The sequence below is a fragment of the Plasmodium relictum genome, assembly GCF_900005765.1.
Source record: "Plasmodium relictum strain SGS1 genome assembly, chromosome: 11".
Taxonomy (NCBI): domain Eukaryota; phylum Apicomplexa; class Aconoidasida; order Haemosporida; family Plasmodiidae; genus Plasmodium; species Plasmodium relictum.
This window is the reverse complement of record NC_041689.1, coordinates 418,968-432,847: the sequence shown is the minus strand read 5'-3', so window position 1 is coordinate 432,847 and position 13,880 is coordinate 418,968. Positions and strand designations below refer to the sequence as shown.

Below are 13,880 nucleotides of genomic sequence, written 5' to 3'. Positions count from 1 at the left end.
TGTAAAAGAAAATTATTTTACACAATTATTTTTTTTTTATATTTTAATATTTTGTCTAGGACATTTTTTTTTCTATATATAAAAATAATACATTCATATATATATATATACATATGCATATGTATACATTAATTGTTAATGTATTTTTTTGTCTAAAAAAAATATATTTCTTTTTTTTTTTTTTTTTTTTTTTTTTTTGTATATACTTTAAATTGTTTAGTTTAATGAATTTTTTTGTATTTTTTCTATTGAATTGTTTTGTTATATAATCTTTTTTTTCTTATTGTCTAAGCCTTCACAAGCATAATTTCATAGCATTTTATTACTTATTTACTTGAATATTTATATAATTAGTATTTATAAATATCTACTAATTTTTTTTTTTCAAGTAATAGTATAAATATCATTTTATATAAATATTTTTTTTTCAATGTTAAATAACATAGATATGTCTACTTTAGCATATTTAATGCTCAATTTTTAAAAACTTGTTTTTACAATTGTAAAAATTAAAAAAGAAATTTAATTTTTTTTAATAAAATATAAAAGTATGTTACTTAATCTTTTTGTATATATTACAATTTAAGATTGTTTAATGAAAATTTACAGAATAAATATTTTTTTTTTTTTGTATAACCTTTCTATTTTTCACATAAAATATAAGTTAAAATAATTTTTAAAAAGTTCATGAATTTTTACTTTTATTGTTTGTATTTATTTTTCTTTTATAATAAAATATTAAACTATAAATATATAAAACAAATTTTGTCTAATAAAATAACACGCATGTAAATATATAAATGCCTTAAAAAAGTTTCCAACAAAATTCTACTTGTTTATATAATTGTACTTGAAAAAAAAATTTCAATGTAATACTTCAAAATTTTTTATATTTGCATATCAACAAATTAATATTATTAAATAAAAATCCTTAAAAAAAAAATATATATTAAAGCATGTACATACAACTTTTGGAAAATTCAATCACATATATGTACACATATATATATATATATATATATATATATATATATATATATATATTATATTAGAATAAATCCTTAAAAAAAATATAACGCAAAAAAACATATTTTAATGTACAATTTTTTTTCTTACATTAACCAAATGATGTTTATTATTTGTGTGCATATTAGAATGATAAAAAGTTCAAGCTTTTCTTAAAAAATTATATAATAATACTAAACGTAACTACAATTAATTATGGAAGGAAAAAAAAAAAATTAATTAAAAAATGCAAAATTTATAGATTTTTCTTAAACTTTTTTTTAACTTTATTTGTGCTGTTTACCTTTTTAAAAGTAATTATATAAAATATCTGTGTTTATAATTTTTTTTTAAAAAAATACAAATTATGTTACATAAATAATTTTTTTTTTTTACTTTTTCATATGGTAAATTGTTACCATTTCAACCCTAAACATAGTTATAAAAGAAATACAAAAAGAAGTTTAAGCATGATTAGTTTTTAATTCTTATAAAAAAAAAAAATTGTTTATATTTCTATTATTTATTTTAATTCATTTTTTTTGTTTATATCTTATATTCTTATTTAGTAAAATTAGACTTCATATGAAGATATATATAATAGATTAATCATCAATTTCCTTTTTTTTCAATTGTAAAAAATTCTAATATTTTGTTTATTTTAGTATTGCTTTATTGTATTTCTTTAAACTATGCTCTATTATGTTTCATCTTTTCATTTTTGAATAACTTGATCCTATTATAATTAATTATTCCTAATTTTGTTCTTCTTTATCTATTATTTTTTTTATTTTTATTTTTTTCTTCTTTTTTAATATTCTATTATAATTTGTTTCACTTGATTTATAAATGAAATTCAATTAAATGATATAGAAGTAATAATTTTTTTAAAATATGAATAATCTTAAGCTATATAAATGTAAAAATTTAGCTAACTTGTATGTCAAAAATAAAGAGATTAACGAATACCTAAGTATATTAAAGTATTTAGGTTGCTCAAGTAAGGAAAATATAAATACGTTAAAGATATTTATTTTTGATGAATTTTATTCAATAGAAGATAACAAAAAAAAAGAAGGAATTACATATATTAATGAAACATTTTATAAAAATAAAAGTAATGAAACAAGTACCCCATCAATAGATAAGGAAAACAAAATATTAATCAATAAAAAATTAGACTGCAATAAATCTTTTGATACAGTCAAAATTAAAAATAAATCGAATAAAAAAATATGGTATTATGAAATGTACATCTTTTATAACGATAAATTTGACTCTAATTTGATATATGATACATTAGGGTTAGATATATATGAAACCTCATTTAATGTTAATGATTTAGAATTTTCTAAAGAAAAATTAATACTAAGTAGATTACCAAATGATGAGTTCGATTACGATATTCAATCAGAAAATGAAATATTTTTTAATTTCGAACATTCTAAAATAAAAAAAATTTTATCATGTTTAAATACAAAATGTGTTAGTTCCTTTTCAGGAACACTTATAAAACTGCCAATGGAAACAGATTTAAATAAAAACGAAATTTTAAAAAAAATCAGAAAAGCTACAACTGATGTAGTGTTGTTTTCAAAAAATATAGAGTATATCGATATAGAGATAAATAATTTCTCTTTTTTTAGTTGGAAAAAGAAAAAGAAAATCATAAGTATTTCCAATTTGGAAAATGAAACAAAGTCAAAAAAGGATATAAAATATTTCCATATTGAATATAAATCTAATGAATTCGTTACTTATTACATAATATATGAAAAAGTAATTACAAACAATAGTTCATCTAATATTGACAAAGAAATAATATTTTTCTACACTCCAGAATTATATGAAATAGAAAAAGATAATAGAAAAGAAAAAAGCTTACACTTTAATGATATAATTTTCATAAATTTTCTAGAAAACATTCCAATATTTATAAGAACAAAAGATGATAAAACTACATTAATAAATGATATATTTTTAAATTATTCTTATTTTTTATGTGATACATATATTGAATTTCTACTATTATTACGCGAAATAAATTATTCATCTAGCAATTATGATTATTCCTATTATTTACCTCTGTTAGATATAGAAAAAAAAAATACCCTGAATCAGTTTGTATATTTTTTATTCAAACAATTATTTGATGAGAAAAAAAAATTAAAATTATTTTTTAATGGATATAACTGGTTAAGTTTTAGTGAATGCATATTTATTTCAAATAATTTCAAAGTATTCGATAATTGTATATCGGATATTATAAAATATTCAGATGTAAAAAATTTGCTTTTTTTAGACAAAAAGGTGAAAAATGCTTTATATTATTATTTAAATGAATTAAATGAAGAAAAAAATTATAATTTAATTATAAAAATTTCACGATACAATTTAAAATATATTGATAATATTCCTCACAATATTAAAAGCATAGATATTCATAATAATAATTTAGATGTATTACACAAGCAGTTTGAAAATAAATATAACAAATTTTTATGTGAAATAGTTATAGGCAATTTGAAGTGTATGAAGTATGAAAATTATATAAATATTTTAGTTCATTTACTAAAATTAAATGAAAATTCTTTAAACAGATTTTTAAAAAATTATTCTTGCTTCCCGAATGAAGCAAAAAAGCTAAAAAAAATTGGAGAATTAATATTTTTAGCAGATAGGGAACACTATGAAAAATGCACAGATGAAAAAATATGTGAATGCTTCTCCTTTTTACATAAAAATAGAGAAAATCTAGATCAGTGTAGTGAGAATAATGAAAATCCTGAAGAAAGTCTAGAAGAAAAAAATAAGAATTCTAATGGAAAATTAAATGATTTCATTAATAATGAAAATCTAATATCAATGGATTTTATCAAAAAACTAGGAAAGAAAGATATAGAAAAATTAAAATCACTAGGACTAACTATTATTGATGAATTATATAAATTAAATGATAACATAAATGATATTTTATTTGATTTAAATAAATTATTTCATAGTACAAATGTTTGTGAAAATAAATTAAAAATTTTAAACAAAATAATTTACCAATTAGAAAAGAATTTGAAATGTTTTGAAGATCCTAAAATGTTACAAACAATTAAAGATACCTTTTTTTTGCCTGTATTTAAAAGTAAAACTTTTAATTATGAAAATATGGCCAATAGTTCATTGATAAGTCATAAAATATCAACCAAATGTATTAATAAATGCATTAAAAATAAAAGTGTTGCAAAAGATATAAGTAATAAAGAAAGAATTCATAGTAATAATAATATAAATTTACTAAATGATATAAATAGTAATAGTTCTGAAAATCATGCAGATACTACAAGTAAAACTATTAATAATATCGATAATCTAGAAGTGGAAAATAAAAAAGAAAAAAGAGATGTTAATAGTTCAAAGGATTTTATTAGAATCAATGAAGGCTATGACAAAAAATATTTTAATATAATTTTTTTAAAAAAAAAAACTTATAATTTAGAAAACATTAATATTTCTTCAAATTTAATTAACCTATTGAATTTATACAAGAAGCCTCCTTTAACTCATGTGTTAGATAATCTTGAATTATTAATTAAGAATCATAAAAGTATATGTTTACCAAATATATCAAAAGCATATGAAGATATATATGAATTTTTTGAAAATTATATAGTTGAAAATGAATTAAAAGAAAAATTAAGTACTTCTGTAAATAACACCTATCATAATGAAATATCAGATAAAACTAAAATTAGAGAGTATCAAAATTTCTTAAATTTTATACAAAAAAAGAATTTTATTTATATTAAAAATCAACTATGGAAATCAAAAAATGTATTTTTAATAAAAAATATACCATTTAACATTTTTTTGTGTGAACTACCAAAGTTATATAAAATTAAGTACCCGAACTTGTGGGAATTGAGTTCGATACAAACAAAATTAAAGCATTCTAATTTAGTTAGAATACTAGGTGATATAAAAAGTAAAGTAATTATAAGAAAAAAAATGAACGAAAAAAATAAAAAAAATGAAACTACAGAAGAAAAAATACAATTAAGTGGCCTACTAAAAATTTCTTACATAAACATTTTAAATATAATAGATAACTCTATTTGTGATATAGATCCTAGTATAAGTGAAACATTTGGATGCAATAGTTACAATGATAATGAAATTCCTTTAAAAAGTGAAGAAAACGTACAGGATAAAAAAAAAAAATATGGTGAAACAATGAATAAATTAAGATGTAACTGTTTTCAAAATATTTATTTACCAAATAATAAATACATTTTAATAAAAAAAGAAGAATCCATTTATATTAAAAATTGTTTACAGTACAATCTTAATTTACAGAAAAACAATATTATTCACAAGGACATTAAAGAGAATATAATTGATTTATTAAATATACCAAAGAAGCAAAAAGTAAATGATATCAATGATATGTCAATCGGTAATAAAAGCAAAATACTACCTAAAATAAACAAAAATAAAATAAAAAGTGTTTCTCTTAAGTTGAAAAAAGAGAAAATAACTAAAGCGGATGCCACTAATCATATTAGTGAAAAATTAAATAAATTAAATGCTAAATTAGAAAAAAATTATGAATTAATGATAAAAAAAAAAAAAAATATGATGGCATCAAATAGGGAAAGAATAATATTACTACCAAAAAGTATTATCCATAAAAGTGTAAATTATGAAAAAAAAAATTCTATGAATACATCTAAAAATAAAATATTAAAAAAAGGAAACCAAATAAATGAAAGCATTTTATTTAAAGAAATGAAAAATTTGATTTCATTTTTAGACAATATAGGGTGTTTTGATATAAAATTTATTATAGACAAAAGAACTTTTAATCAAAATAGTTTTCCAGAATATTTTTTAAAAAATGCAAGTTTGTGTTTGTATATAAAATTTAAAAAAGAAAGTTATTATAACTTTTTAATTCATAAAAATAAATTAGATGAGTACATCTCTTCTCAAAATATCATATATGATGGAGAATGCGCAAATACAGAAGAAAATAGTTCACAAACATTGAATTTTTGTGATGATTTAATTTGCCTATACCTATTTACAAATTTTTCAAATATCTTAGAAAATTTGTTAATATTCAATGATAATAATATTTGGGAATGGCGTTCTGTAATAAATGAAGAAAATAAAAATATTTTATGTAGCAATAACGAAAATGTAAATAATGAAATTATAGAAAATAATGGATATGATCTAAATATTTCTTTTAATGAAAATAATAATTTAAAATATATCTATGAGGATACAAATACAAAAACGAACAGTAAGAAAAAGTATGTGTATAAAAATAAATGGTCCTCCAGTAAATATGACAAAGAAGCCATAAAAAATATGTTTTTTTATTATTACTTTGAAAGCAAAATAAAAGAAAAAGATGAAGATAATAATGCCAGTAAAAAATCGAAAAATAAAAATATAATTAATAAAGTACAACTAAAAGAGAATGATATAAATGAAAATATTATAAGGAGTAATAATGAAAAAACTATATGTATACGTCTTTATAATGAAAACACGTTATCCTTATTAAAACATATTCAAAAAGCCTTTTTAGAATGTAAAAAATTTAATGAAAATTTTTTTTTGTTTTCAAAAAATCTGATTAAAATAGATTTTATAAAAATAAATCAAAAGGATGGAAAAGCAGAAATTGTAATGAATTTAGGCTTATCTATGCCTGAAAATCATTTTCATTTAAGAAAAAAATTTTATGACTCTGTTAGAAAATTAGAATTATTAGAAGAAAAAAAAGAAAAAAATAATGTTGGCGCAGAGGAAAACAAAAATTCATTATTAAATTTAGATGAACAAAATTTAGAATTTTTTTTACAGTGTCAAATATATAATGGAAATAAAGCAAGCAAATGGATAATAGGTTTATTACGAGATGTTAGTATATCTATATGTTTAGAACATTATCAAATTTTTCGAAAATATTATTTATTTCAAAATTTCAATATTATTTTTAATATTGATAGTTTACCTATGCATATTAATTGCAATTTGTTTGAAAAAAACGATTCTAACTTAAAAAAAATTAAAAATAATGAAAATTTATCATGTATGATAAGTAAAATATCTACTTTATATATTCATTTTTTAAAATTAGCTCATAGAAATACAGTAAAAAAAATATTAAAGTTTGATGCAAACAAAATATTATACAAAAATAAAGGAAAGTGGGTTAAAAAAAAAATAAAAAATAAGCATAATAGCAGCACTACTATTATTACTAATAATACTAAAAATTCGCAATTTAATAATAATTTAAAAACTGATATTAATCTAACCTTTGATTATGTATATAAAATTGATAAGAATGAAATAAAATCCTTTAACGAAATATATCAGATTTTTAAGAAAAAATATCTTAATTTTATTCCTAGAAAATATGATAAGGATGATATATTCAGCCCTGTTGTTAAAAATATTTTTCTGAATTGCGAAGAACTTAAAATTTTACCTTGTCTTCAAAAAAAAGATCAAATGTATTTTTTGTTCTGGAGTAATATACATAATTCTATCAATATATATCCATTTTGTAAATATTTAAATCAAATTACTTTTTTTTTGCTAGATTTGGGTTTAACAATCTTATTGCCTTATTATGAAATTGATAACATTATTCATATTCATAAAGTAATAAATTCAAATTGTAAGATAAATAGTGTAAATACTAAAAAGGTAGAAATAGTTCCATCTGGTATGAAACAAGATGAAATAATAACTAATAGAAATTATGATAAACTTAGTTCAACTGATAATTCAATGAATAATTCATCTTATACATTAAAAAATAATTCAAATAACGAAACAATTAATGAAAGTGTATTAAATATAACATCTTGTTATTTAAGAAATATAATAAAAAAACACATTTCTACTTATATTTGTTTTATAAAAGATTGCTTAAAAGAAAAAAATTTTTCTTCAATTCTATATTTATACGATTATATTTTTTCAGATTTTAAAAAAAAAGATTCATATGATTCTCTCATAGAATATTTAAAAACCACTCCTCTTTTAGTGATATTAAATTATGATGTATCATATTTGAAAATGAAAATGAAGAATTATATAAATGCTCAGAAAGAAAAAGATGAATTAAATAAATGGGAAAATGAATCAAATAGCAATAAAAATGTTCAAATTTTTAATAACAAGTATAATAATGATATTAAAAATTTACATCTTAAAAATAGTTCTATATCTTCCTTTCAAAATAGTCTTAGTGGCACAAAAAATAAAAGTTTATCTATTTGTTCTGATAGCTTTGATAAAAGTAAAAAAAATAATTTTGATGTTGAAGAATTCTTAAATTTTGATTATATACATTTGATTAAATATGACGAACATATTAAAATTTATTCTTCCAAATATTTCTATTTATTTGATTTAAACAACGTATTTTTTATTAATATTCATTTTTATTCTTCGTATATTTTATCTCTTTTATTAGAAGCAAAAATTATACTAAAATTATCATTAATACATTTACCTAATATATTGCATTTTAATTTATATCCTCATATATTTCATTATTGTGATTCTTCTGAAATAGATAATATTAAAAAGAATGGATCTTTTTCTGATGATAATTATATAACTAGCAGTGATAATTTTAAGAGGAAAATGAATATTTTAGTATACAATTCTAATGAAATGTTAAATATAGAATATGATAATTACAAAAAAAATGAAAAAAAAAAATATATACATAATTCCATATACGATTTTATAGAAATTCCATATGATATTAAAATTATCATTTATAATAGACTCATTTTAGATATGATTAATGAATTACATGAGAGCAAAAATGTAAATATTTTAAATATTTTAAAAAATTTTCGCTTATTAATAACATCTGACGTATTACTAGACGATCAGTCACATAAATATATTTATATTCATAATATAAATGATATAAATGATATCATTGGTTTGGATTTTAATGATTGTAAAATGGAAAAAATTCTATTTACAATAGGATTCAAAAAAATTCATAATGATGTATCAAAAAATACAATTTTTGAACAATTTCTTATAAAAAATTATGAAGATGTAATGTTTTCATTGTACAGAAATAGAAAACTTTTAAATTGGAACATTTTAAATAATGATGAGAAAAATTTTTTGTTATCTAAATTTTTATCAAATATTCAGTTTACCAATAATAATACCTATTATCTTAAAGCTCTTCCAATTTTTTATTCTTTAAATGATTCTAAGTTTATTAATCTATTAAATGCTGATAAAAAATATGTGATAGTTCGAACAAATTTTCTTGATTTATTTATTTATATAATATCGGTAGAATTAAAATTATCAGGTATTCATAAAAAGGGAAATATTTTGTCTAAAATTGTCAACTTTAATGATCATAACAACGAAAATCATTTATGCAAAGATTATATAAATATAAATAATGATAATAATAATGTGCCTAATAATAATAGTATAAACAATAATAACATTAATTATATAAGTAATGATAATATTGTAAATAATAACATTATTTATATAAAAAGTAGTGATAATGTAAATAATAATTTTATTAATACATATAGTGAAGATAATATAAATGGTAATAATAATAATAATAATAATAATAATAATAATATAAATAATGATGATAATGATTTTAAAAACAAAAGCACAAACATATCCAATCCTCTCATTACTTCTAAGAATTACAAAGATGATAAAGCAAAAGAAATAAATGTAGAAAATAATATAGAATTAATTAAGAATGATGATAATGAGACAGATAAAAATATAAATAGTAATTTAATTAGTGAAAATGCAGGAAATATGATAAATATTAAGAACAACAATGAATCGAGTTTGAACATAAATTATATATTTTTATATGATTCTAATATTAGTAAAAACTGTTGGAAACATATTAATTTAGATTACTGGTATAGCTATGATATCATTAAACACTTTTTCTTGGAGATTTTAAAAAATTGCTCTAACGAATTTATATTTCATAAAATTATACTTTTTATATATGAGGAATTTAAACAATACTTAGAAGAAATTATCTTTCAAAAACAACTAAAAGAAAATAATATAAATAATTTGAGTAATTCAAAAAATTCTAACAATTGGTTTTTAATAGATATTATAAATGAATTAAGAGAAATACCTTTGAAGTTCAAAGAAAATTTTAAAATTTCTCAACTTTATAATATAAATTGCAATTTATTTAAAGAGTTTATAAATAATAACTATTTATTTAAATTTTTATATCTATGCAATTTTCCATATGAACATATTTTTTTAGAAAGTTTAAATTTTCACTTAATTCCCAGCATAATAGAATTAAGTAATTTTCTTTCAATTTTAGTAAATATTTTAAAAACGAAAAACTATTATAAGTTAGATAAAGGATTTATAGAAATAATATTTAATGAAATAAATTTAGATTATAGTATGTATAATACAAATTTTGATAAAGAGCATTTAAATAATAAAATTGATTGTGTTTTAAAATATATTAATAATAACTTCCAGTTTTTACTTAAAAAGAAAGATAAACATTTTTTTTATTTAGTAGATTATCTTATAGATCTTTTAATGAATAAAAAAAGGTTTAGAAAAAAAGTAAGGAATTATAAAATTATTGTAAATTATTACAATGAGAATATTAAAGAAAAAGAGGGATATTTTAAAAAAAGGATCAAAAATAAAATTAATGGAACAACATCAAGTGACAGTGAGGATAATGAAAGCGATGTTAAAAGTGTAAATGATGAAAACGATAACAATGAAAATGAAAATGATGAAAGAAGGAGTAATGAAAATGAAGATGACGAAAGTGATAAATATAAAAAAGAATTTCAACATAGTAAATATAAAGCTAAAGAATATGAAAAAAAAAATGAGGAAACGAATTTGGTATATAAATATAATAATGCACATTATCAAAATAAACAAAAAAATATATGCAATGAAAACATTCAGATTGACGAATACGACATTCTTTATAATACTAAAAAAAAATTAGCTAAAGATACTTATTACTCCTGGAGCGATAATGAACTAAATATGAAAACAATAGAAAATGATTCATTAGATTATTATTCTAAAAAAAAAAATTTAAATAAAAACATTTTCTCCAATTTTTATTGTTCTCACCAAAATTTCTGCAGAGGTAGAGCAAATGTTCCAAGTAAAAATAAATGCATTCTCTATGATTTAGATAATTTTTACAAAAACACATGCAACTCAGAAAACGATTCTTATAGTAGTCGAAATGCAAAAAAAAATAAGAAAGAAACAAATTTAGAAAGGATAAGCATGCTAAAAGATTTACAAAAAATATTAAATGAAAAAAAGAAATGCAAAACAAGAAATTTTGAGTTAAAAGAAAAATATATTAGCACATTAAAAAACGATACATTTATAAATCAGGCATCTAAAGAAGACAAATTTTTCTTAAAAAATAAGTCTCCTTATTTTCCTTCGGAAGAAAAAAGAACTATGGAAAATTCAAAAAATTTTGAGAAAAATTACAATATGGAAAATTACGAGGTAAAACAAGAAGCAAATATTGATTCTATAAAGAAAGATATAAATTCAGATAATTTTTTAAAAGAAATATTAAATAATAAAAATGAATCAAAATTAGCAAATAATGGATTTAGATCACATCATATAACAAGCAAAAAAACGAAAACATACACTGAAATATTATACGTAAGCAAAAAAAATACATGTAATAGTAATTGTGAATTAATGAAAAATTTAAAGCTACTGTTTTGTTCAAAAGAATTTTTAAAAGCTATATACGAATTTACAAAATTGTGCAAAAAAAAAAAGAATCATAAAATTGATATAATAATTAATAAAATAAAAAACTTGAAATTAGTTTGTTCAGAAACTTTAGAAATTGTGAAATATAACGAAATTACAGAGACAAAACAAAAGTACTATAAATATTCTTATTATGTAAAGGAAAATAATTTTTATTGTCTTTATATTTTACATAATTCATTTTTGGGGAATGATAATATTAAATATGAAATAGCTCTATGTATTAGGAAGATTTTTAAGATACCAAAAAAATTTCTTTCTATTTTACAGAAAATTATGGATATTCAAAATTTATACTATTTATGTGATTTTTTTTGTAAAAATAGTCAAAGTAAAAATATGTATTCAATAGGAAAGAGTGTAAATAATTTGAATTACATTAGTGTAAATATATTTTCTGAATTTTATCAAGGTGAGTTTGTTGCCTACTTGAAGAACTATAATTTTAATATTTGTAAAAATTCTATGTTTAATGATAAAATAAAATTTTCAAATTTTCAATTTGTTTATGCTAAGATTTTAAAAATTTATACCGTTGATAGTTTAAAAAAGAATAAACAAAACCTTTATTTGAAGAAAATGCATAAAAATAGAAATAAAAACAACGGTGAAAAATTGGCAATAAAGGAAGAAGAAGAAAAAGAAGAAGATAAAGAAGATGAAGAAGATGAAGAAGAAGATGAAGAAGAAGAAAAAGAAGAGGAAGTAGACAACGAAGAAGTAGACAACGAAGAGGAAGTAGACAATGAAGAGGAAGTAGACAATGAAGAGGAAGTGGAAATATATGAAGTACTAAAAAAAAAAAAGTTACAAGAGGAAGAACAAAAACAGAAGCAAGATCATAAAGGATATCCTATAAATGAAGATGAATGTATAGTAAAAAACAAAGACAAAGACGAAAATGAAGAGAATAATACATCTGAGAAAAGTGAAAGAAGTAATTTTGGAAAGAGCATATTAAGAGACAAAAACAGTAATAAAAGCGATTTCTATGAAAATATGAAAAGAGATGAATTAAAAAAAAAAAGAAAATATAAATGCAACGTTAAGAATTATGATAAATATGAAAAAATATATAAAGATATAAAAAAAGATAAAAGTACAATATTATTAAATTGTAATTTATTAGAAGAGGAAAAAAAAAGTAATATCAAAGAAAAAATAGAAGAAGACAAAAATGAGATTTGTTACACTGAAAATTCATCTTTAATAAAAAAAAAACCCTTAACAAATTTAATTTTCTTTAAAGAAGATGATACTTTATATACTGAAGATGAAAGTAGCTACAATTATAAAAATTTTATAGAGGTAAAAGAAAATTATTTTAATGAAATTTTTGTAAAAAAGAAAAATAATTGGAACGAAGAAAATAATTTAATATTAAAAGAAGTAGAAAAAGGAAAAATAACTAAAAAAATATTAAAAAAAAGTAATGATAAAGATCATAATATAAATATTCAATACAAACAAAAATTACGTCAAATAGAAAAAAAAAATCCTGTTGAATTATTAGAAAGTAATTCCGGATATTTTATAGAAAGGAATCATGAAAATATAAGAGAGGGAAAGGAAAATAAAAATAAAATTGGTAATACACATATTTTAAAAAAAAAATATATTATTGATTTAGGTGCATATATATCAACTGATATATCTCATTTAGACTTATTCAAAATTGATAAAAAAAATAATAATTTTAATTTTAATTATAAAGAACAAATTAAAAATATAAATGATCACATAAACGTAGACAATACATTAAAAATAAATGAAATATGCAATTTAAATGAAAAATTATTCATAAGAGAAATAATAAGTAACATGCAAAATAATTAAATATATATGCATTACATATGCATATATTTTTTACTATGTCTATTTCAAATTTATCGTAACTTCAATTATTATTTTTATCTGTGTTATTGCATTATGTATGTTTCTTTTTCATTCTATTAATAAAAAAGAAAAATTGTGCATATACAAACTTTCCGTTACAAAATACATGACAAAATTTT

At 18.9% G+C, this 13,880-nt stretch overlaps 1 protein-coding gene across 1 annotated transcript; it reads left to right on the top strand.

The window, feature by feature from the left end:
* Nucleotides 1-1,899: 1,899 nt before the first annotated feature.
* On the top strand, nucleotides 1,900-13,701 carry PRELSG_1110900 (conserved Plasmodium protein, unknown function; the record flags this gene model as incomplete). Its single annotated transcript, XM_028677369.1, has 1 exon — nucleotides 1,900-13,701. The coding sequence occupies one exon, from the start codon at nucleotides 1,900-1,902 to the stop codon at nucleotides 13,699-13,701; it is 11,802 nt and encodes a 3,933-aa protein (XP_028533765.1).
* Nucleotides 13,702-13,880: the final 179 nt, after the last annotated feature.